This window comes from Vigna angularis, chromosome 8 (assembly GCF_016808095.1).
Source record: "Vigna angularis cultivar LongXiaoDou No.4 chromosome 8, ASM1680809v1, whole genome shotgun sequence".
Taxonomy (NCBI): domain Eukaryota; kingdom Viridiplantae; phylum Streptophyta; class Magnoliopsida; order Fabales; family Fabaceae; genus Vigna; species Vigna angularis.
This window is the reverse complement of record NC_068977.1, coordinates 8,545,344-8,570,454: the sequence shown is the minus strand read 5'-3', so window position 1 is coordinate 8,570,454 and position 25,111 is coordinate 8,545,344. Positions and strand designations below refer to the sequence as shown.

Below are 25,111 nucleotides of genomic sequence, written 5' to 3'. Positions count from 1 at the left end.
CTTCGGTAGGACGTTTTTAATTTACTAACCAATTTTTATGATTACCAATAAATTTTATCTATTGGAGTAAAATGTATGCAAAAGATACTCAAAATAATAAGAAATAATAAAACATATGATAAATAAAGTAATCAATTACTATAAGAAAATATTTAAATATCAATCAATTTTAGAGAGAAAAAATAATTTATTATAGGGACTAATTTACGTATTAATTTATAAATTATAAATTATTTTTTTCTACAATAATTACTATTATAAATAAAAAATTATAATTAATGATTAATTTGGCCACTAATGATTAAAAAGAAATTACTGTTTAAATTGATGATAATATATTGTATTTTTATACAATGGTAAAAATATAGTAAAAAATATATTCTCCAAATAAGCCCTCCTTATTAACCATATAACTACCTTTCCATAACTAAAATTTCCCGACTCTTTTTTTTGTCTCCCACTCCCAGTATTGCAAATTTCTCCTAAAAATGTCCATCAAAATTTTGGTTGTTTCCTTCATTCTAACCTCACTACTGTTCTTTCTTGTTTTCACTACCACAAGATTAACCATACCCAGTTCCAGCTTGAAGCCTTCCATGAACTACTTCAACACCACCAAGGCCAACAACTCATATCCAGTTTCATTTGCGTACTTGATCTCTGCTTCCAAAGGAGATTCTGGGAAGCTCAAAAGGTTGGTGAGGGCTCTCTACCATCCAGGGAACTACTATTTGATTCATATCGATTCTGGGGCACCAGAAGCTGAGCACAGGGATGTGGTTCAGCATGTGGCTAAGGACCCAGTTTATGCTGCATTAGGGAACGTTTGGGTTGTGGAGAAGCGTAATCTTGTGACCTATAAAGGACCAACCATGCTTTCTACCACTCTCCATGCTATGGCAATGCTTCTCAGAACTTGCCAATGGGATTGGTTTATTAATCTCAGTGCCTCTGACTACCCTTTGGTTACACAAGATGGTATGGTGAGTCGCCTTAGTTTGTGGCTATTTTGTTTCTCTTCTTTTGAATCAAAAGTTTCAATTATATATGTTCTAGATGGCATCACCATTTGTTGATCTGAATTCAGTTTTCTTGATTAATGTTCAGATATGATCCAAGCCTTTTCTCAGGTTCCAAAGCATATCAATTTCATTCACCACAGCAGTCAACTGGGTTGGAAATTGTAAGCATTGATGATCATATTAATTATATAACAATGAAACCAAATTGAGAACATCCACAATAGCTTAAACGAATTTTAACCTTTTATACTGATTTCAGGAATAAGAGAGGGAAGCCAATAATTATAGACCCAGGGCTGTATAGTCTCAAGAAATCACAGATTTGGTGGGTCACTAAGCAGAGGAGTCTCCCAACATCTTTTAAACTTTATACAGGTTTTTACCCACTCTTCAATCCTTTAGATTATTGAGAAGTTGGTTTATTTTTATGTGTTGCATGTTTCCATTTCCTCTCCATGCATTTATAATTATTTTCCTTGTGAAATATTTTAAGGACCAATATTTGGACACCTCAAATCAGATAATATATAATAACAGTAAAAAAAAAAGGTTTTAAAGATCAGTGTCGAAAACCCAGGAATCTGAACCACTCATGAATTCATCGTTACGTGAGAGGTGAAGGGTTCCATCATGATGCTCTCATTCAATTACTTTCTACCAAGATGTCACTCTTTTTGGTTACAAGTCATGCTTCCAAGATGGTAGTATCCACACTTTGTTTCAAGAACTTTACCTAATGCTGTTGTTGGCTGAGTGAAACTCCACACCTTCTTCCATATATATATATATATATATATATATATATATATATATATATATATATATATAATCTATAAATAAATGTACATCTGGCCTTATGAAAATATATGCATTCATAATATATGTTGTTATCATTTGCAGTAAGTTGATAAACTTGATGCTATTAGAAATGTGTTTCTTTTATTTCCAGGTTCAGCATGGACAATTCTATCAAGATCTTTTGCAGAGTATTGCATTGTTGGGTGGGAAAATTTGCCAAGAACCCTCCTCCTCTACTACACAAACTTTGTGTCATCCCCAGAAGGATATTTCCAAACAGTTATTTGCAACTCCAAGGACTACAAGAACACCACAGCAAACAGTGATCTGCATTACATCACTTGGGACTATCCTCCAAAACAACACCCAAGAACACTAGGACTCAAAGATTACAGGAAAATGGTGCTCAGCAACCGTCCATTTGCCAGAAAATTCAAGAAAAATGACCCTCTTCTGGATAAAATTGACAGAGAGCTTTTGAAGAGGAATCACGGGGAGTTTTCTTATGGAGGATGGTGCTCAGATGGAGAAAGGCATAATACAGTTTGCTCAGGTTTCAAAGCTCACAATTATAGTGTTCTCAAACCTGGCCCTGCCTCAAAAAAGTTGAAGTTTCTGCTTTCGTACATTCTCTCTCGCAAAGTTTTTCACAAGCGCCAATGCCGCTAACTTTTCATTTTCCATGCTTTATCACTTGTAAAAACAATCTCCTCGTATAATATTACACTTTGAAAAATGCTTATTTCATATTAAATTTTATTAACTAATGTTAAATTTAAAACTCTAATTTTTTACGCGTTTCTAAATTGGTTTAATAATTTGTTAAATAAATTTAAATTAATGTACCATATAATTTAAAGAAAATAAGTAAATAATAGTTTGTAAGTTTGATACTAGGATTAAGAATGAAAAAAACATCAATGGATAAATTAATGGCGGATAGTTGGTACTCGCTGATATTTATTATATGTGGATAATAAATATTTTATTATTTATTTATAAACGGGTTGGATGCGGTATCATATTGTCTGTATCAACAAATATCCATTATCCAATTTTTTTTATATTTTGTTAAATTAAATTTAATTAAAATTAAAATTAATTAATATTTTGTTATAATTTTTATTTTAAAAATTTATAAAATATCATTTTTAAATATACAAAAGTATCCACACATATTCGTAGGTTTTAAAACACCTACCGGTATATTTTAACAAGTATCTGGTGGGTAACATGATAAACAAGTGAATTTTTTATTGCAGGTCGAGTAGCGGGTAGGGATTACCTATGTCCGACCAGACCCGTTGTCATCCCTAAGTAGAGTGAGGGAGATGTTTGTTTCAAGGAAGTTAGATGCATGGAAAAATATATATGAATTTGTAAGATTATGATGTTAAGTGTCAGGAACCGAATAAAACACGAAAAAAAAGTAAATTAATTTTAAAGAACTATAAACTATGAAAAACCATAAAGATAAATGTCTATGAAACTGAATTTTAGTTTCAAGAATCGATTATGCGTAAGGAAAATATTAACTCCCTATAGTGTACATCTTGAGATTATATCTTTAATTAAATATGCAAAAAAAGATGTGTTTTTCAAAATATTCAATTTTCTAAAAAAAAGAAAAATACTATAAAAAAAACAAGAATAATTATTCTTATTCAAAATGAGAAATCTTGGTTACCTTGTTCTTTATGAAAACCTATTTCAAAATTTTGGAAGAATATTTAATTTTTGTTAATATGAATCCGACAAACATTGACACTATTCCTACGTATCTTCACTATGAAGAACCATAGTTCTAAAGAAAATATTTATTTGAAAATGTTACTATTTTAAATTTTGAAAGTTTATATATTTTTTTGAATTATTTAAAATAGGTGTTACACGGCACCAGCGACGAGACACACACTAAAAGAAAAAGAAATAAAATATTTTTCATTTTTAATTTTTATTTTATTTTTGTATATATTTTTTAATAATATTTTTAATATTTAAAAAAAAATGCATGAGAAGAAACAATGAAGTTTAATTAAAATAAGGGTAAAAATAAAATAGAAAATGAGAGGTGGATGGATATAATGTGTGGGATGAGGACAAAAATGGTAGAGGGCTTGGGTTTGATGGAACCATTTCACAACAAAGAAGAAAACATAAACACATATTGGATAATACAAATCAAAAACACGATATTCAATCAAATCATAATCTATTACCTTAAACCACTGAATCCTTCACAATATATTAGCATGTTAATTCCAAATAAAACAACAAGTGTAGGAAGATGAAAACAGGGAGAAGGGTGTGCGGGTGTTCAACAACTAACTGATGCGCTAGCAATGAAGGTGCAATGACTCAAGCATACGCTACCAATGGAGGCGTAAGGACTCACTGTCGGTAGAGGAGAGGAGGGAAACACGCCTTCATCCGAAAATCGGAATAGAGGTGTAGAAACTAATGACGAAGGAGGTGTGATAACGTTGTCCTTACGAGATTAAATTAATACGAAATATCTATAACAACTTCACTGTTGTTAAGAAAGTAGTAAATAAAGATTAGTAAGGAAAAAGCTAACCCTAAGCTGTCTATGAACCAACCAAATTGATTCTTAACAAATTAATTTTCATAAAAACTATACAAAAGAATTAATTAAATAAAATAATAAAAATAATAAAAGAAAACTAAGATAAATAAAATGAATAAATGATTAAATACAAAAATAATAAATCAAAGAAAAAATAAAATTGCGAAAATATAAAAATAAATAAAAATAATAGGAACAAAAATAGGTTCATTTCATTATTTTTTTTTTCGAAATAGATTCATTATCAATTATTATTGTCTTAGATTTTCAAATCAATCCATCTAAAGTCTTAATTTTGTTCTCACCTTTGAGCCAAAATACAATATCAATTAAAACTGAGAACTATTTAGATTATTCATAGAAAATTTAATTAAAATATAATCTTAAGATTTAAAGAATAATTCTGATATATTATTTCAAAGAGTAGAGTACCATATATATACATTCAAGGATCCTATAATTCTTCATCTACTAAAGGAATGACAAGTGCATAAATCTGCACAAATTATAATAATATCTAAATTATAACTAACACAATATTTGATTGCCTAATATCCTTTAATAGAATATTTGACATATCTTAACACCCCCACTCAAGTTGGTGCATGGATATCACACATTCCCAATTTGAATAGACTCATTAAACAATCTTCTTGACACTCCTTTGGTGAGAACATCAGCCAACTGCAATTCTGATCTTACAAAAGGAAATGAAATTATTCCAGCTTCAAGCTTCTCTTTGATGAAATGTCTATCAATCTCCACATGCTTTGTTCTATCATGTTGCACAGGATTGTGAGCAATTGCTATAGCCGAAGTATTGTCAAAGTACAAACTCATAGCTTCATTTTGTTTAAAGCCCAAATCTGATAGCACATTTTTAATCCACAAAAGTTCACATACACCTAGTGCCATGCCTCTGAATTCTGCTTCAGCACTAGATCTTGCTACTACAGGTTGTTTTTTACTCCTCCAAGTTACAAGATTCCCTCCTACAAAAGTAAAGTATCCAGAGGTAGATCTTCTATCATCTTTTGAACCTGCCCAATCTGCATCAGTGTACCCTTCTACCTTTAAGTTTTCATGATTTGAGAACAAAATTCCTTTTCCAGGAGCAGCCTTCAAATATCTTAAAATCCTTTCAACAGCATCCATATGAAGCTTCCGTGGGTCATGCATAAATTGACTAACAACATTCACTGCATAGGTGATATCTGGACGTGTATGGCACAAATAAATTAATTTTCCTACTAGCCTTTGGTATCTTCCTCTGTCTATGCTTGCTGAATCTGAGCATTGAAAGAGTTTATGATTTTGTTCAATTGGTGTATCAGTTGGTTTACTCCCAAGCAGCCCAGTTTCCGACAGTAAATCAATAGTATATTTTCTTTGGCATAGAAAAATACCATGTTTTGATCTAGCTACTTCAATACCCAAAAAATATTTGAGGTTTCCAAGTTGTTTCATCTCAAATTCAGATGCAAGGTATTGTTGTAAACTAGAAATCTCATCTTGGTCATTTCCTGTAACAATCATGTCATCTACATATATAATCAAAGCTATAATTTTTCCTTTTCCTCTCTTAAAAAATAAAGTGTGATCAGAGTTACTTGCTCTATAGCCAAAAGCCTTCATAAACTTGGTAAACCTTCCAAACCATGCTCTTGGGGATTGTTTTAATCCATATAAAGCCTTCTTTAATTTGCAAACCTTCATTCCAATTGAATCAGTCATACCTGGTGGAGAATCCATATAAATTTCTTCTGAAATTTCTCTGTGTAGGAAAGCGTTTTTCACATCAAATTGTAGAAGAGGCCAATCTTGGTTTGCAGCTAGCGACAAAAGTATTCTCACAGTATTGAGTTTGGCTACTGGTGCGAACGTCTCTTGGTAATCTACACCATAAGACCGAGTGTAACCTTTAACCACAAGTCGTGCTTTATACCTCTCAATAGTTCCATCAGCTTTATGCTTAATTGTAAAGACCCATTTACAACCCACAGTTTTCTTCCCTTTTGGTAAGGACACAAGATCCCAAGTGTTGTTTTTTTCTAAAGCTACCATCTCCTCAACCATTGCTTCGGTCCATCTAGGATCTGCCAAAGCTTCATGTACATTACTAGGAATAGAAATTGAAGATAATTGAGATATAAATGATGCATATGACTGAGATAACTTGTGAGATGACACATATTTAGTAATGGGATATTTAACTTTGGCTTGGAGGTCTGGTTCATATTTAACTGGAGGTTGACCACGGTTAGAACGAGGTGGAAGAATATATTGAACAGTAGTAGACTCAGTGTTTGGTGTGCTGGTGGTCTCACACAGACCAGAATCAATTCCATGATCAATTTCATCTAAATTAGTATTATCAGAGATAGGATCAGAAGGTACCTCTGAAGAGTCAAGTTGAACCTGTGGAGAAGATTGAGCCAATTGGTTATGATCAGAAGACACTGTATTATCCAGAAAAGAAGGGTCCATATTTAGGATTGGCTCACTTCCTGCAGAATGATCCTCACACAATAATTTATCATCACAATCAAACATACCAACATCATGATTATGCATTTCACTTTCATTGCCTCCATGAAGTGGAGAATCAACATAAAAAAATTCATGCTCATTAAATGTCACATCCATAGAAATATAAAATTTCCTTGATGGTGGATGGTAAGCACGATAACCTTTTTGAGTTGATCCATACCCAACAAAAACACATTTGATTGCTCGTTCTTCAAGCTTTGTACGTTGATGTGGGTGTAAGTGAACATATATAACACATCCAAAAATATGAGGTGGTAAATAAACTATGGGAGGAAGGATACAATGATCAGACAACACATCAAAAGGCCTTTAAAAGTTAAGCACACTAGAAGGAGTTCGATTAATTAAATAAACGGCAGAGCTCACTACCTCACCCCATAAATGAGATGGGACATTACCATCTATCAAAAGTGATCTTGTCACCTCTAATATATGTCTATTTTTCCTCTCAGCCACTCCATTTTGTTGTGGTGAATAAGGACATGTAGTTTGATGCAAGATGCCTTTAGAGTTCATGACCTCTATTAATTCAGTCTTAAAATATTCTCCTCCATTGTCTGATCGAATGACCTTAATAGATGTGTTAAATTGTGTAACAATCAAATGATAGAAGGAACGAACCACATCACACACATCACTTTTATATTTAAGCAAATATACCCAGGTTACCCGAGTACAATCATCAACAAAACTGATAAACCATTTTTTTCCATTATGTGTAGATTGCGGGGCAAGGCCCCAAACATCTGTGTGAATTAATGAAAAAGGAAAATTAGTTTTGTTATTGCTTAAAGGAAACATAACACGATGATTTTTTGCCAAAACACAAGTTTCACAAAAAAAATTAGAAATATTGCATTTACGAAATAATGATGGAAATAATTTTTTTAAATAACCAAAATAGGATGTCCCAACCGTCTATGCCACAACCAAATTTCTTTTTTGTTTTTATCTTGTATGTGATCGTTCGCAAGATAAGTCAATCCTTTTTTATGGTTTGATTGTGAGACATTTTCAAGATAATACAGTCCTTCACTCTCTCTACCACTAGCAATCTTCTCCTTGGAATGAATGTTCTGAAAAAGACAATGGGTTGGGTAAAATAAGGCAACACAAGAATGTGATTTGGTTAACTTGCTGACGGAGATAAGATTACAGTTTAATGTAGGAACAAATAAAACATCAGGAATCGATAAGGAGGGTGAGAGGGATATAGTACCTATACCTTCAATAGGAGATGAGACCCCATTGACATTAATAATAACAGTTTTAGAACAATTAGAGGAAAAATTAGTAAATATATGAGGATCACAAGTCATATGATCAGTAGCACCCGAATCAATTATCCAATCACTATCCTTAGTAACAACAGAAAGATTAAGGGCAGAGTTAGATATACCTGACTTGGTCACAAATCCGGCAGCAGTAGAAATATAACTCTTGGAAGCAGCGGAAGTTCCAGAATCATGTTTCTCCAATTGATTTTCATTGAAAGAAGCCATCAGAAATATTCAATGAAAAAAAGCACTGATTCCTATATCTTAGAGGATATCAGTGTTGGCTCTTGATACCATAATAAAAGATTTAAAGAATAATTCTGATATATTATTTCAAAGAGTAGAGTACCATATATATACATTCAAGGATCCTATAATTCTTCATCTACTAAAGGAATGACAGGTGCACAAATCTGCACAAATTATAATAATATCTAAAAATTATAACTAACACAATATTTGATTGCCTAATATCCTTTAATAGAATATTTGGCATATCTTAACAAATCAAATTCTAGTACGTCTATTTCTTCTACTTTAGTCACATCATCTCAAGACTAATGGGTTTTCTTATATGGTATGCAACTCCTTGACCATGAAAATCCTAAATTCATGCTTTCTTATTTTTCAATTTAGTGAGAGGGGGTGTACTGTTTTTAGTGTCATAAATAATGGCTTATTATCGTTTACTAAAATACTTTTGAGATCGAATATGGGACCAACTTTCCTTTTTTAAGTGTTTTCGATAAATGTACAATGTTTAGTTTTTTAGAGTGTATGTATAAATTTTTAAGTTGTAGATTTTTTTTTTCATATACAAATTGATAGAGTAAGTCTGTTTTAATAATATTTGTTAGATAAAGAAGTCAATGAAATTGTTTTGTTTACAAATTGTATATTTTTATATGTAATGAATAGAGGAAAAGTGACAAAAATAAAAATAAAAATAAAGAATGCTTATTATCATGTCAGGTTTATAAATACCTACAATAATAAATTAGACTTATATGATATGTATTCATAGACCTATCATACTAAGTTGAACTTTTTATGACAAGTATTCGTCAACATGTCATAATAAGTAAGACTTACTATGTCAGATCTAGGAATACTTGTCAGAATAAATAACTTATTATGACAAGTTTATAAATATTCATAATAGTAAGTTGGTCTTACTATGACAAGTCTACTAATAATTAAAGTAAGTTATACTTATTATGTCAAGCTTACTAGTGTTTATCATAGTAAGTTATACTTACTATGTTGAACTAGTGTAGAAATAACATTTAACGTCACACGTTTAACATTTAGCGAAAGGAAATCCAATGTAATAAATGACTAGTGGCAATTTTGTAAATAAAACAACATTATAGAAGTCAGTTATATGGGCCCCAGACGTCAAATAAAGTATAAACGTCAACTCTCTCCCAGGGTTCACTTGTACAAAAACACCGTATAACGTCACGCGTTCAACGTCCAACCACTGAATAACCAACGCTAAAACTGAGCGGTGACATTTTTGTAAATAAATGCAATTATTAAACGTCGTTTGGAATTGTAATTCGACATAAAAGGATATAAAACGTCGAATGACTTTTAAATTCGACGTCAAAAGGTTAGTGCATTCAATAAAAAATTGAGCGAGAGATTGAAAATTCATTCACTTTATCTTAACGCGCGATACTCTCTTCTACTCTCTTCTCTTCTCAAACTTTTCTCGAACGAAGTTTGACGAGCATAACATGTAATCTTTTTTTCATTTGATACAAATTCATGTTAATTAATTACTTTATGTATGATTTTTGTTTGTTTTAACCGATTATTTTCGTGCTCTTGTCCTTCATAGGCGCATTCTGCTTTCTCTCTCATTGTGACAAAACTTTATTCTGACGAACCCACCTTTTGAAGGTTAGTTTTCGTTTTGAAGAACTTATTTATTGATCTTGTTTGTTGTTTTTTTTTTGTTGAATTTGTTTGTTTGTTGTTGTTTAGTTGAACTAGATTATTGTTGTTGTTTGATTGAACTTGTTTGCTGTTGATACTACACGTTCATGGTTCATGCTTTATAAAATATCAAAAACTTAAATTTGTTTTTTTTTTCGTAGAGTTGTAAAAGAGGATCACAATTAATTAAAAAAACAAAAAAAAAATTGATTAACATCGAATATGGATAAAATTCGACCTTAAGTTAACGTCGTATATTAACAAAAATCGAAGACGTCAAATTTTTCAATTCGACCTAAAATTAACGTCTCCTGATATGATGTCGTTCGCGAATTCACCGTTAAAAACTCAAAATATTCGACGTTATACGCGATTTTTATACTAGTGGTTAGAAGTCAAATAGTCTGCATACAGGATTGAAAAATCATTATTTTATTGCCTTTAGACGTCGGATACAAGGCCTTGACGTCTAATTGGAATTAGACGTAGGCTTGCCCCTCCACAGACGTAAAAAATGTCTGAAAATATCTCATTTGGGGGCCAATATTAATTTTTTTTGCCACTTACATGTCGGTCCCCCTCCCCACAAACATAAAAAAGGTTTGAAATTACCTCATTTTGGGTGCCAATATTAAATTTTTTTACCACTTAGACATCGGCTGGGAAGGGGGCCGACATCTTAGAGCAGTTACGCGTTTTCTCTCTCGCTGCGTTCAACTTCTTCCTCTGCTTTCTCTCGTTCGCCATTAACGTTCTGGTAAGTCTTTTTCCACTTTGCACCGTTTTAAATAATTTTAAACCGATTATATTATGTTTGGAACCATTATCTTTCATTTGCACCGATTAAAATTTGTTTTCATTGGCTTTTGATGCAGTTCTTGGGCACGTTCTAGGAAAACTGCGGCAACGATTATGTGCGTTTTTCTCCTCACCCTCACAACGGCACTTGTCTACTCCCTCACCTTCACGATTAGTTTCATTTTTGGATTTTTATGTATATTAGTTATTGCATTTTCATTGGTTGTTTCACTTTTAATTGGTTGTTACTACTTCTAAAATTCTGAAAATTGTTGTCGTATATTCTTGTTTTTGATATTGATTTCTCATAGTTTCAGTGAAAGAAATATTGGCGAACTTTTTCTTAAAAAACAACCCATAAATTGACGTCGGTTGTAAGAACAACGTACGTTAATTAATGTCTGTTATAAGACAATAGACGTCAATTGACATCTGTTAAAAAATAACATACGCCAATTTAACATCTTCCTATATGACGTTGGACATTTAACATACGTCAAAATCCTAAAATAGCAGACGTTAAAAGCTATTTTTGTGTTAGTGTTGGGTCTTCTTAACTAACATACAACAAACGTCAACTAACGTCTCCCGTTATGACGTCGGACATTTAACATACGTCAAAAGGCTAAAATAACATACATTAAAAGCTATTTTTTTGTTGGTGTTATGTCTTCTTAACTAACATACAAAGTTGAAACTTTTTATATCACCCATATCTATGAGCCTAGAATAACCGTAATAAAAGTCCAGCAAAATCATCATAAAAAGTGTCATTTCTAGTAGTTTATTTTTAGGTTTCAAAAATGTGGAATTTGTGTTGTTGACATGAGTGGAAGGCTTGGATTTGATGGATTGAGATGAGGTTGTGTTTATATTTGAGGTTTTTGATACCAGATTGGATAAGTGTGGTATGGAGACTTAAGTTTTGGTAAGGGTGGGCATGGATTGTATTTTTCTATTTTATAGTTTAGATCATATTAAGATCCAATAAACAGAATTAATAATCCAAATCTTGTATATCTAATTAAAATTTATATGGAATAAAATTCAGAACCATTTTAACTAGATCAAATAGATTTTGGTTTGTTTTCAATCTAATTTAAATTGGATTAAAACTAGATTGAATCAATTTCGTCAATGATATTAAATTCAGTTATATTGATCTAATATACATGACTATTAGGTCCATTATATACGGATTAAATTCACTCAGCTCGACCTTTCATCTTAGTCTGATTTAGCTTGATTACTTAGCTTAGGTTGACTCGATTCCACCTTTGGTTATGCTTGAATCGATTCACTGTTCAACTTAGCTCAACCTAATTACGGTCCAATTGTGGACAATAACACTTTACTTCTAAATAGGTTCAACATTAGTTAATTAACTTGACAGATTACTGATCAACCAGGTTCCTCAACTGTTCGGTCTTCACGAAGGTTCTTCTGGGATCATATAATACAAATTCTATTAATAAATCAATTTGCTGAAGCATAAAAAAGTGATATTGGTTATCAAATCAATTTTGTTTTTACAAAATTAATCTTCTAAAAAGATTTAGAACCAAAGAAACACACAAGAAAATTATGCAACGTGTTTAAACAATACAAATAAAATAAAAGATGTATTACATATGCTCGAGTTTATCTCATCAACTAATATGTATTCAACCTAAATATAGTAAGATCAAAACAACATAATCTTGGTTATAATAGTATCATATAGGCCATATCATCACTAGTAGAAAAATGTGAGGATAGAATGATGATTAAAGTATATTAACATAATATTAGATAAAGTTAATCCAAATAATTAGTCATAAACCATACTCGTTTAGATAAAAGTTCATTATGTTTTATTATTACAATATTTAATATTATTTTTGACTTGATTAATTTGAGCAATGGAATATCTCTTGCTCACGTATCCCATTTGGCTTTGGACAAACAAAAACCTAAAGAATCTTGACATCAAGATCTGTTGTGGAAATTTGGAATACAAATGAAAAGATCTTCATAAAATATATTCATTCTTATAAAAACAAAAGAAAAAAATGTCAAAGAATATTTGAAATAAACTATAAACGAACCAATTTTCAATAATTTTAAAAATGACAAAATATTTATATATATACAAAGAAAATTTTGAAATGTCAAATATATAAATATATCAAATTTTTAAAGAAATGTTTTGTATTATACGTCAATTTATATATATAAAAAAAGTTGGGGGCGAAGCACCACAATCATCCGCCGCTGTCTGGGACAACTTGCTGCAATTTTCTGTTTATTTAATTTTTAAAAGCGAAAGATGCCATGATACTTCATGTGCTTCCTCGTAGAAAGTTATTAATTATTTATTATCACTTTTAAAATGACAATAGAATATGGTTTAATCTTTTTTCTTTACTTCAAAAGTTAACGCAATAACTAGTGTATATCTTATTAGTAAATCAATAGAAATTTAGTGTTATATCCTGTCAGTAGAAGAAAAATATATTACTAATCATTTCAAAATTCTTTTTTTGCATAACTTTTAGATAATTATTATAAAAATATACAAATTTTCTGTACATAATGAAACGATCTGAAACTATTTTTCCGCATAATATATAATCTCACAATTAATAGTAATTTATATAGAATGCTAATATTTTGAGTCAAATTATCTTTTTCCTTTTTTGCGAGTCATTTAAAAAGATATTTATCCTACAAAATATATATACACATCTTATTTAACTCTCCACGTTGCCCTCATGCTTTAATAATCTATTTGCTACAATCATGCACTATCCTAAAAAAATATAAACATATAGATCTATACTTTACTTCATACTTTAGTTTCTTAATTCTCCTCGTTGCCCACGAATAATATTAATGAATGTAATATGTATGAACCTGCTAATATATATATAGAGATGGTCCCACTTTTACACATTCCTTAAATTATGTTTCACATGAGACTTTCTAAACCTTTGTTATTAATTAATTCCTTAAATTTAGTCATTATAGCTTTTCATTACTAAAAGTAAGACTGATGTCCTAAAACATGCTATTCTATTTATATTAGAATATTAGAGCCATGGGTCACAATCATTTAAACTCTATTTATCTTAGAGCTGTCAAAACGGGTTCGGACCGGATTGAATTTGAAAAAATTGTATTTTTTTTATACGAATCAGTTTTCAACCTGGTTTATTTAAATTCGGCTCATGCGGGTTGAACCCATGGTGGGTCAGGTTGGCCCACTAATCCACCTACCTGATTTTATTTTATTAAAATTTAATTTTAATTTTATAAAAAAAATATTTATTATTATTTTTTACTTGAAAAAATTATTTAAGTTTTTTATTTTCAAAATTAATTAAACACTCATGTTGGGAGTGAAATTTGTTTAGATTTGAATTATAGAAAGTTTGTAATTTTTTTATTTTAAAAAAATTGGAATTAAGTGAGCCAGTGAGTCAACCCGTTTATCCACCAACCCGTGGTAGGACGGGACATGTTCGAATTTTTCTGGCTCGCTAATAAATAAGCCAGGTTGAGTTGGCTCACTAAGTGATCAACCTATGATGGGTCGGACCGGGTCGGGCCGGATAGTCCATTTTGACCGCTCTAATTTATCTTATGGAAGAAAATGCTTAAAATACTACCAAATTTTTGACATTTAAAAAATTAGTTTTTAAATTTATTTTAGTGGAAAATTAATTTAAAGATAAGTTTGTTTTTAGTTGTTTCATTAATTAATATTAACGACCAATTTGAAAACTAATACCATAGTAATTAATTTAGAGATTAATTTAAAAATTATTTTAGTTATTAATAATTTTTAATTTATAAATTAATATAATCATGATGACTAATTATTTTTATCATAAAACTTAATTATTATTTAAAAAAATTCTTGTAGTGATATCAAACTTTCTAAACTTTCGCATTGCTTTAATAGTTTTCATTACTGAAAGTAAATCTATCGCCCTAAAACATTCCTCTTCTATTTACGTTATAGAAGAAGAAAATGCGTAAAAATTAAATGAAAACAAAATTATATGCTTTTATTTTATTACTTTTACGTGTTACTTTCTTGTAATAGTGAATCTGTTGGCTACTATTTCTAGGGAGTCATCAAGTTGGAGTTTTTTTAAAATTAAAAATTAAGAAGATTATTAAGTCTGGGATAAAATTTTCTTTTGGTAATTATTTTTGTTGTTTTTATTTAACTTGGTTTTCTATTTTTTCAATTAAATCTTACTTTGTATTAAATTGATTTAATTTGGTTTTTCTGTCATATTTATATAGATTAAATTAACGTTTTCTTTGACATGTATTAGTTCATAGTATTTTTCTATTTTTTTGTTTTTATTTTTTAAGCTTGGCATAATACCCAATTTTGTCCCCACTTTGGTTCGGAAATCTCAAGTTAGTCCCTTTCTAGAAATGTGAGTGCAATGGATCCTTACTTGTAATTTTTTGAGTCTAATGAGTCCCTTCCGTTAAATAGAAGGAAACGGAGTTAGTGGGCTGATGATGTGGCAGTTGTCTTTGGTGAGGTGTCAAGACGCAAGCTTACGTGGTGTTAGGGTTCCCCATTTTCAAATTGGGTTTTATTAAAAATTGGGGATAAAAGGATTTGGGGGTGATTTGTTCGAGATTAGGGCACGTCCGTGTGCGAGAAAGAAGACAGAGGCAGGCAGTGATCGCGGGAACTCGTAAGAACTTTTAGACAAAGCATTGGTGAGTGGACGACCATTGGTGGGGTAAATAACGAAAAGCGACTTTCGAAGGTGCGTTTATGGTAGGTTTTGTTCTGTGTTTCGTTGCTTTCAGTGTGGTCCCCCCAGAAGTTTTGATTTATTTTATGGTTTGTCTGTGTTATGTGCCCCATTTACAGTGCATTTGTTCGACATTAGGGCATGTCCGTGTGCGAGAAAGAAGACAGAGGCAGGCAGTGATCGCGGGAAGACGGAGCAGTGGTGGTTCGCGGTTGGCGAGTTCTTCTTCGTTGTCAGTGGTTGTCTCTGTTTGGGGTTTGCTCTTTTGGGTTCGCTGTTTGGGGTTCGCAATGTCTTCGAATCACGGTTGTTCGTCTTGCTCATGGGGGAGCTGTCGTGGTGGTTCATCCAGAGGATTGGTTGGAAGCCAAATATGCCACTGCGGGGAGGCTGCTGTGTTGAGAGTGGCAAAAACAATTAAGAACGAGGGGAAACAATTCTGGGGCTGCCCTAACTACAAGCGGACAAGAAATGAAGAACTTCAAGGATGCAATTTCTTTAAATGGCTTAGTGAAGATTGCGTAGATGATACTGTTAGTACTATTGCAAGGCAAAGGAGGAAGATTAATAGTCTGGAGAAATGTGTTAGGGAATGTCAAAAAAGGGAGAAGATGTTAATAACAATGATATGTTTTCTGGGATTGATTAATATCATTGTTGTATGTTTTTTGTTTAAAAGTCCATGATGTGTTCTATTAGATAGTTTATGTGAAGAGCACTTTGGACAAATTGTAATATGATGTTATCAAATGAAGGTCAAATTTGAATTCAAGCTTCTGAAATTATGGTTTGAAATTACATTTAGTTTGATATATACAACATAAAATGAGGAAGTGGTGTGTAACTGGCAATAAAATGAGGAAGTGGCTTCTGTAATCCAAAAAGAAAAATCTGTATACAATTTTGCAATTTTGCAGTTCCAAAAAGAAAAAGATTGAAAGTGGTTGATGGATAATGACAGTTCCAATTTTGCAGTTCCAATTCCGGACGAGCGTCCTCTTCTCCTTGCTGGATCCACTTCTGAGCGTCCGCTTCTGAAGGACGAGCGTCCTATGACAGGACGAGCGTTCTCTTCTACCTGGCTGGGACGAGCGTCCATTTCTACGTGGCTGGGACGAGCGTCCGCTCGTGCTTCTACTCTTGGACGAGCGTCCACTTATCCTGGCGAGCGTTCTGAGCGAGTGGGCGAGCGTCCGCTGAGAGTCTTCTCTGGACGCGCGTCCTCTGCCCGTCTTCGCTGGACGAGCGTCCTCTCGTGCTGGACGACAGTCCTCTCCTGCTGGACGAGCATCCTCTCGTGGTGGGCGAGCGCCCAATTTGGTAGATTTGGTACGAAAATTGGTAGATATTAAACAAAGTGGAATTACAAAGTGGTGGGCGAGCGTTCACATTCATAATTACATCATAATGAAATTACAAAGTGGAATTCAAATCCACGTCTGACAGTTTACCAAGCAGATGTCTGTGATTACAAAATATATGTCTGTGATTACAAAATATATGTTTGTGATTACAAAATAGCCATCACTTAAGCTAAACATACTGTCAGTCCTAAATCAGTTTTAAACTTGTGTTGTAGATGGCTGAGTATGTTCCAAAACGCATTGAGTAAGGTGACTTGGTCCAGTAATTGGCTGACTTTGTTCAAGTTGGGTTGCAGGTTGCTCACTTGATTGATATTGAGTTTGGTGTGCTGGAGGAGCTTGTGGACAACTATTTCTTTTATGACCAACCTGTCTACATATGGAACATCTCTTACGAGTTCCATTTTGCTTCAGTTGTGTGTCATCCTTCTTTAGCTCCCAAGCCTCTAGCCTTCTCTTCTTCTTTGGTCTACCAGGCAACACTCTTTTAGTTGGAGGCAAAACATCAGGCTGAGAAGTTTGTTCCCATAGCTGAGGACCATTGACAGGGTAGATGATTGGAATGTATGTTTCTTGGTAGGTTGACTTTGTAAACCAATGTGGCACGTAGTCTTCTCCATTGATGTTGATAAATGTCATGGCAGCTAGTGCATGACAACATGGGATAGCTGTTAAACTCCACTTTCTACAACTGCATTCCAGTTTATCTATGTCAACGACATACTTGTCACTCATCATTGAAATGTGTCTGACCTCAAAAATTTTCTCTCCAGACCAACTGCAAATTTTTAAAAGACAAATCAGTGTTTGTAGTAAAAAAATTGCATACATAAAGAAGTGAAATGGTAATGTGGTCATGTCAACATACTTAGGTAACCAGTATTTAGTCAAGAGCAGTTCCTTGTCAAATCTTTTCTTAATCTTTGGACAAATACTACCTTCATATGTACTTATTTTGTTTCTATTTGTTGCCCATCTCTTCATGAGGTACAGACGAATGTCTTCCATCATTGTGATGATGGGCTTACCTCTTGCATGTAAAATTACACTATTAAATGCTTCAGACATATTATTCACTAAGGTGTCACAAACAGCATTACTTGTAAACCTTGACCGTGACCAAAATCTACTTACACAAGTAACAATTGCAAAATATCAGCTACGAAAACAAACAACAATTAATAGGACCAATGAATTTTAAAGGCATGTGGATTGGCATACCTTGGTGGGATGGCTAATAAGTATTTAAAGGCGTCTGGATTCACCCCTTTAATTTCTCTCATCACTGCTTCCCATGTTTGAGGGTGTGTTGATGCTGCTGCCTTCCATAGTAGACGTTTTAGAATCTGGCCAGGAAACCTCTTCCTGAAATTAGCATAGATGTGCCTCACACAAAACCTTTGCTCCACACCAGGGAGAAGTTCTTGTAAGGCTGGTAAAAGTCCCTATTCACATGAAGCTATACAAGTTAAAATAAAACACATTAAGGTTTAAAACATAAAAAAATATGGCAATGGTAATAAGTTACTAACTTTTTGTTGATCTGACATAAATGTGATGGTTGAAGAAATCTCCACACCACCAAGATCATCAATGAGAAAATGTAGAAACCAACTCCAAGTGTCCTTATTCTCCACTTCCACAACAGCATATGCCAAAGGACACATTTGGTCATTCCCATCTCTTGCTACTGCAGTTAACAACTCACCTCCAAATTTTCCTTTTAAGAAACAACCATCCAAACCTATAATCTTCCTACATGACACGAAGCTGTCCTTACAGGCCTTCAAACACACATATAGTCTCTTGAAAATTGGAGTGTCCTCATTAGGTTGAACATGAACTTTCACAGTTGAACCAGGATTTGACCGAAGCAACTCATTGGCATAGTCATACACTCTTCTATATTGTTCTTTAAAATCACCTTCTATATGTTTGGATGCCATTGCTTTTTCCCTACAGGTTGTGGACCGTGAAACACCAATGTTCCACTTCTTAGAAACTTTGTTATGGAGGTTATACAGATTAATATTTGGATTCTCTTTCATAGTCTTCTCTAACCTCCCACTCAACCATTTTGAAGTCATTAGACGGATGTTAAATTCTCTACTGCAAGTGTGGTTGTCTACTATTTTCCTTAGCTGCCATGTATTTTCAGCTGCCTTATATGCACAATATGCATTCCAAGGACATTTCCCTTTTGCCCCACAACATCTGACACGCACTCTTCTTTTGTCATTTTTATAAACTTTTAATTTTCTACCATTCTCTACTCCATAGGATCTTATAGCTTCTGTAAAATCTTTTTTGTCACTGAAGTACGTGCCCACTTCCCATTTATATTGTTCCATAGTTTTGGGCATTGTAAAAACACCAAAATCCCCATAGTCATCCATGTCATCATCTGTGTTATCACTTTCCACAACACTCTTCAAACTGTCGGATTCCCAATCACTATCAGATAAACCCCTAGGTCCACCAAATTCAACTTCATTAGTACCTTCAAATACATCCTCTTCGGACCCATTCCAACTGCTAACATCATACTCATCAGTTTGTACTCCATTACCCTCTACCTCACCCTCTACTTCTGCCTGCCCCTCCACATCAGACTGGACGTCTACATTCACCCCATTTCCCTCACCCTCTACCTCAACCTCTGCCTCCACACCAACATCCTCTACCTCAACCTCTGCCTCCACACCAACATCCTCTACTGCATCCTCCACACCAACATCCTCTACATCCTCTACCATACCCTTTATATCAGCCAGTACATCAACCTCAACTTCTATCATTTCTGGATCAACTTCTGATTCAGGTTCACCCACTGCCTCAACATCTGCTACACCAATCTCTATCTGAACTTCCTTTTCAGCACTCTCTCTCTCAACTTGTCCTTCAACACTAGGTCTATCAACTTGCAAATCAGCACTCTCTCTCTCAACTTCTCCTTCAGAACAGTATTCCAACTGCAGAAGATACTCAGGTTCACACACCCTATGTATAACATAAAGGTGAGCTTCACTATTCAACATAGCAATATTGATCAGATGACAAGCACCCTTGTCATCTAATAAAGGTTCCAAACAATCTTCTAATACAGGACCACGACCCAATGAATACCATAAGTCCTTTACATTCCTATAACCCATCTCCTTTAGAATGCTTAATATTTCAAAATAACTCCATCGATCAGGGTCTATTTTTATAATTGTGGTTTGACCATAGTGATATCCAAATGTCCCATTATTCTCAAATTTCCCCCCATGGTGAAACACGACTTCAATGTGTGAGTTGGCCATATTATCTAATATAAAATTGGTCACAGTTAGTTAATCTATGCTTAACCCTTAACCCAAATGATATCTAAGCAAAAAACAAAGCATAAACATACTACTGTACAGACCATAAACAACTCAAACAAAACAAAACCACATTTATGACATTAAATAAAGCAAATGCCACAACACAGTACCACACACTATGAAGGGGGACCACAACGACAACGTCGCAACAGAAACAAAGCAAATGCACTGTAAATGGGGCACACAACACAGACAAACCATAAAATAAATCAAAACTTCTGGGGGGACCACACTGAAAGCAACGAAACACAGAACAAAACCTACCATAAACGCACCTTCGAAAGTCGCTTTTCGTTATTTACCCCACCAATGGTCGTCCACTCACCAATGCTTTGTCTAAAAGTTCTTACGAGTTCCCGCGATCACTGCCTGCCTCTGTCTTCTTTCTCGCACACGGACGTGCCCTAATCTCGAACAAATCACCCCCAAATCCTTTTATCCCCAATTTTTAATAAAACCCAATTTGAAAATGGGGAACCCTAACACCACGTAAGCTTGCGTCTTGACACCTCACCAAAGACAACTGCCACATCATCAGCCCACTAACTCCGTTTCCTTCTATTTAACGGAAGGGACTCATTAGACTCAAAAAATTACAAGTAAGGATCCATTGCACTCACATTTCTAGAAAGAGACTAACTTGAGATTTCCGAACCAAAGTGGGGACAAAATTGGGTATTATGCCTTTAAGCTTTTATCATGTGTTGTATCACTGTTAGTAGCAGTCCAATATGTCAATCGTCACATGTAAAATGTCAATATCATGTAGATAGCGTTTTCTATTAAATTGGTATCTTATATTATATTTTTTTTTCTCAATTGAATTATATATTTTTTTAATTAAGTAATGTTATGTCTCTAAAAAAATATTACCAAACCTAATTACAACTTATATATCTATGTTAAAATATTATATATCAAATAACTTAACCTAAATACTAAAACTATTTTATTTTTAATTTTAATTTAAAAAATACTTATTCTAAACTTATTTATAAATTTAAGGTTTAATATCATTGTTGATTCTTATTTTCGTCAACTTTGTTTGATGTGAGACTTAATTTTTTCGAATGTTCAATATAGTCTCTAATTTCATAATTTATGTTCAATTTTGTCTTTTTTGCTGCGACGTTTAAATCATTAACGACAAAATGTCCACAGGACTAATAAGTGAATTACATGGCAGTTGTTGGCCGACGTGGCTAGGACTAGAGTTGACTAAGGATGGTCGTGCCAATAAGGACTTGACATGTGGCAACCCCTTTCTTCACCCAAAAATTAGGGGTTCAGATTTGTATCTGCAGATTGCGGAAAAGTTTGCTCTAGTGCCGTCACGCGAGAATAGGGTTTCTCCTTCAAGGTGGATATGGTGAACTTTGTGATAGTTGGTTTGCTTCTAGGTTTTTCTCCTGCAGGTGAATGAAGAAGGCGCGGTGGAGAAGCTTGCGGAGAGGCGCTGGTGCGACGGTTGAAGATGATTGAGTGATTCGCCTTTGCATTTCTACGATTTGGGTTTTGCTCGCGAGGGGTTGGTGATGATGTTGGTGGCTCTTCACCGTTGCGGCGCGAATGGTGCTTTTGGTTTGAAGGAGATTTCTGGTTCTCTGTGTTTTGATCTTCTGTGTTTCAAGTTGATGGTGGTTGGTGGAGAATGAAGAAGTTTGACGGTGACGTTGCTCAAAGGTTCAAGGACTTGTGATTCGGTTTCGCGATGCTTGTGTTGGAGCATTTGGAACAGTGGTGCGACTAGTGCGTGATATGTTCGCGAAAGGTTTCTGGTTAGGGTTTTGAAATGTCTGATGATGGAGGTGCGAAGATGGTGGCTCGCCGTAAGCATGGTGGCAATGACGACTAGGGTTAGGTGGTGACTAAGGTTTCTGTGTAGGGGAAATTAGGATTTCTGGAGGTAGGAGATGATGATGACGTGTCAAAGGTGATGTGTCCACGTCAGTCAATACCTGCCATATAATTAACTGATTGGTGCTGTGGACATTTTGCCGTTAACGATTTAAACGTAGTTAGCCAAAAGGACAAAATTGATCATAAATTACGATATAAGAGACTATATTGAACATTCAAAAAAAATGAGTCTCACATCGAACAAAGTAGACGAAAATAGGGACCAATAGTGGTATTAAGCCTAAATTTAATTCCTCAAAAACAAAATCATATAAAAACTTATGTTAAGAACTAGACTTTAAGATATATACATTTAAGATAGGTTCTAATAGTGACTCTCATTATCTTAATAAATGAACTTTAAATGTAATCCAATCCCATAAAATTAATTTGTAAGATAAGATTTTTATATACATATATATTTTAAATTTGATTTATCTCTAGTCGATATTAGACTTCCAACAATTTAAATTAAATTATTAATATATTTTACATGTTAAATTAAATTATTAATATATTTTACATGTGAAATTAATTTACCAAATTGAATCAATTTTATAAATTAAATAGTATTTATAATAACAAACACAAGTTTTGTAAATTATTTATTTTTATCTATGCCTATACATAACAATTCCTCTGAAGCCTTTTTGTAATTCCTCCTCTCTGAAAAACTGAGAGTGATATCGAAGGCAAAGATCAAGAAGAAGAAGAAAGTGAAAGAGCAAGAGATGGAGGCTAATGTTCCTGTGGTGGATTTTCAGAAGCTTTCAGAGGGAGAGGAATGGAAGAAGCTAAGAGAAGCATGTGAGAAATGTGGTATTTTCAGGGTGATAAACCACCCTATTCCAGACACACTCATGAAAGAGATGAAATCAGCTGTGAAATTCTGGCATGATCTTCCTTTAGAGATAAAAATGCGCAACAAATCGATAATTCCTGATAGTGGTTATATTCCACCGTTTCCATCAAGTCCTCTATATGAGGCCATGGGAATATATGACTATCATAAATCACCACAGGCACTTGAAGATTTCTTTTCTCAGGTGGATTTACCACCCCATTACAGGTTCCTTTCTTCAACCTCTCTCTTTATCTCACCTCATTTATCAAACTAATTAACTGATTGTTATTCTCCATGTAATCCATACCAGCCATTGCAAAAGCTTCAACTCACATTTACTACGTATAATGTAAACGCAAAACTTTGGAGCTTCAAATCTCTGACCACATTGTAACAGATATTTTTTGCCTCTGATGAGATTTACATTATTTGAATTTAAATAATGTGGATCTGTTATGACAGGAAAATAGTAAAGACGTATGGGAAAGCAATTCATGACTTGGCATCAACTATAGCACAAAAGATGGCCAAGTGTTTGGGTATAGTGGATGTTGATTTCAAGGACTGGCCTTTCCTTTTAAGAACTATTAAATACAATTTCAGCCCTGAAAATGTAGGTGAAATGGGAATAATGTTGCACTCAGATACAGGATTTATCACTCTACTTCAAGACGATGAAACTGTTACTGGTCTTGAGCTGTTGGATGATTCTGGCTTATTAAAAAAAGTGACTCCCAAATCAGGGTCCTTCCTCTGCATTGTTGGAGATGTTGGACATGTGAGCATAGATTAACAAGTTTATATTTTGTTTCTGTTGAATTACATTAATGTTTGTGTACTATATGCATAATCTTGAAAATAGAAATGGAACATAATATTTTAACAACATTTTTTGATAACAGACTATATGTCACTATTTTTTATTGATCTGCGTATTTAAAACGGACCAATTACAAGCTACCACATAGGTTGTTGTAAAAAAGTTGTTAAAAAGATATTTTCTAATAAAAATATACGTTTTTCTGACAGGTTTGGAGCAATGAAAAATTTTGGAATGCCAGGCATCGTGTAATCTGCAAGGAAACATGTACTCGTTATTCGTTTGGTGTATTTATGTTAGCAGCAAGGGATGGTATTGTTGAAGCTCATCCAAAGTTGGCGGAACTTAACGGTGGTCCACGTTATCGACCATTTAAGTATGAAGATTTAAGGGAGTTCAGAATCGTCACAGGAAAAAGAAATGCTGAAGTTCTTGATCAATATCGCATTGCTTAGTGGTTTTTGTGCACGCAAACACATCAAACAACAGGACTTTACAATGAAAAGTAAAGTTGGAAATAACACCAATGTTCCATGCGTTTTGAAAATCCTTTTAGTTTTTGTGTCTTTTTATTTCGATCAGTTGTGCAATTTTTAAGATATATATCCGCAAAAGTTTGCACATCTCAATGTCATTGTGATTTTGTTGTACTTTTATTTCATTGTGTTTTTGTTGTAGTTGCGTTACTATTGAACTTGTTAAATGTTATTAAAGTCTACATATATAAATATGTAGGCCATACCATGAAATAATGTTCTGATCAATAATGTTATGATTGATATCCATTGAAATAAATTCATTATAAAAAAGATTAATGTAAAATATTTTCAAATAACACCTTATATATATTTTATGTCACTTTTTTCTTTAGGAATGATTTTTTTTTACGTTGGTTAAAAATGATTTTTATATCTGTTTTAGATCGGAGAAAATTATTACTTTTTATATTGGTTAAGGTTAATGAGTAAAGAAAGTATCACTTTTTATACTAATTATAACTCTAAAATCTACTATTATCAACAATTTTCATCGACATTCTCTATCATTGTTTCACATACTCTTCAATTTCTA

The 25,111-nt window shown here is 33.3% G+C and overlaps 2 protein-coding genes across 2 annotated transcripts; both read left to right on the top strand.

Annotated features, from left to right (window-relative positions):
* The first annotated feature begins 449 nt into the window (after positions 1 to 449).
* Positions 450 to 2,568, top strand: LOC108343737 (beta-glucuronosyltransferase GlcAT14A). Its single transcript, XM_017582084.2, has 4 exons — positions 450 to 978; positions 1,108 to 1,183; positions 1,282 to 1,397; positions 1,972 to 2,568. The coding sequence occupies exons 1-4, from the start codon at positions 489 to 491 to the stop codon at positions 2,487 to 2,489; spliced, it is 1,200 nt and encodes a 399-aa protein (XP_017437573.1). The 5' UTR covers positions 450 to 488; the 3' UTR covers positions 2,490 to 2,568.
* A 20,459-nt stretch (positions 2,569 to 23,027) lies between these two features.
* Positions 23,028 to 24,690, top strand: LOC128193548 (2-oxoglutarate-dependent dioxygenase DAO-like). The gene is made up of 3 exons (XM_052867242.1): positions 23,028 to 23,445; positions 23,683 to 23,998; positions 24,250 to 24,690. The coding sequence occupies exons 1-3, from the start codon at positions 23,108 to 23,110 to the stop codon at positions 24,493 to 24,495; spliced, it is 900 nt and encodes a 299-aa protein (XP_052723202.1). The 5' UTR covers positions 23,028 to 23,107; the 3' UTR covers positions 24,496 to 24,690.
* Positions 24,691 to 25,111: the final 421 nt, after the last annotated feature.

What these genes read in the sequence shown, in the direction of transcription:
- LOC108343737 (XM_017582084.2), top strand. Translation starts at nt 489, where the DNA reads ATGTCCATCAAAATTTTGGTTGTTTCCTTCATTCTAACCTCACTACTG. An exon ending in AGTCAACTGGGTTGGAAATT is followed by an intron (nt 1,184 to 1,281) that starts GTAAGCATTGAT and finishes TACTGATTTCAG; the next exon opens with GAATAAGAGAGGGAAGCCAA. An exon ending in ATCTTTTAAACTTTATACAG is followed by an intron (nt 1,398 to 1,971) that starts GTTTTTACCCAC and finishes TTTTATTTCCAG; the next exon opens with GTTCAGCATGGACAATTCTA.
- LOC128193548 (XM_052867242.1), top strand. Translation starts at nt 23,108, where the DNA reads ATGGAGGCTAATGTTCCTGTGGTGGATTTTCAGAAGCTTTCAGAGGGA. An exon ending in GATTTACCACCCCATTACAG is followed by an intron (nt 23,446 to 23,682) that starts GTTCCTTTCTTC and finishes CTGTTATGACAG; the next exon opens with GAAAATAGTAAAGACGTATG. An exon ending in TTGTTGGAGATGTTGGACAT is followed by an intron (nt 23,999 to 24,249) that starts GTGAGCATAGAT and finishes TTTTTCTGACAG; the next exon opens with GTTTGGAGCAATGAAAAATT.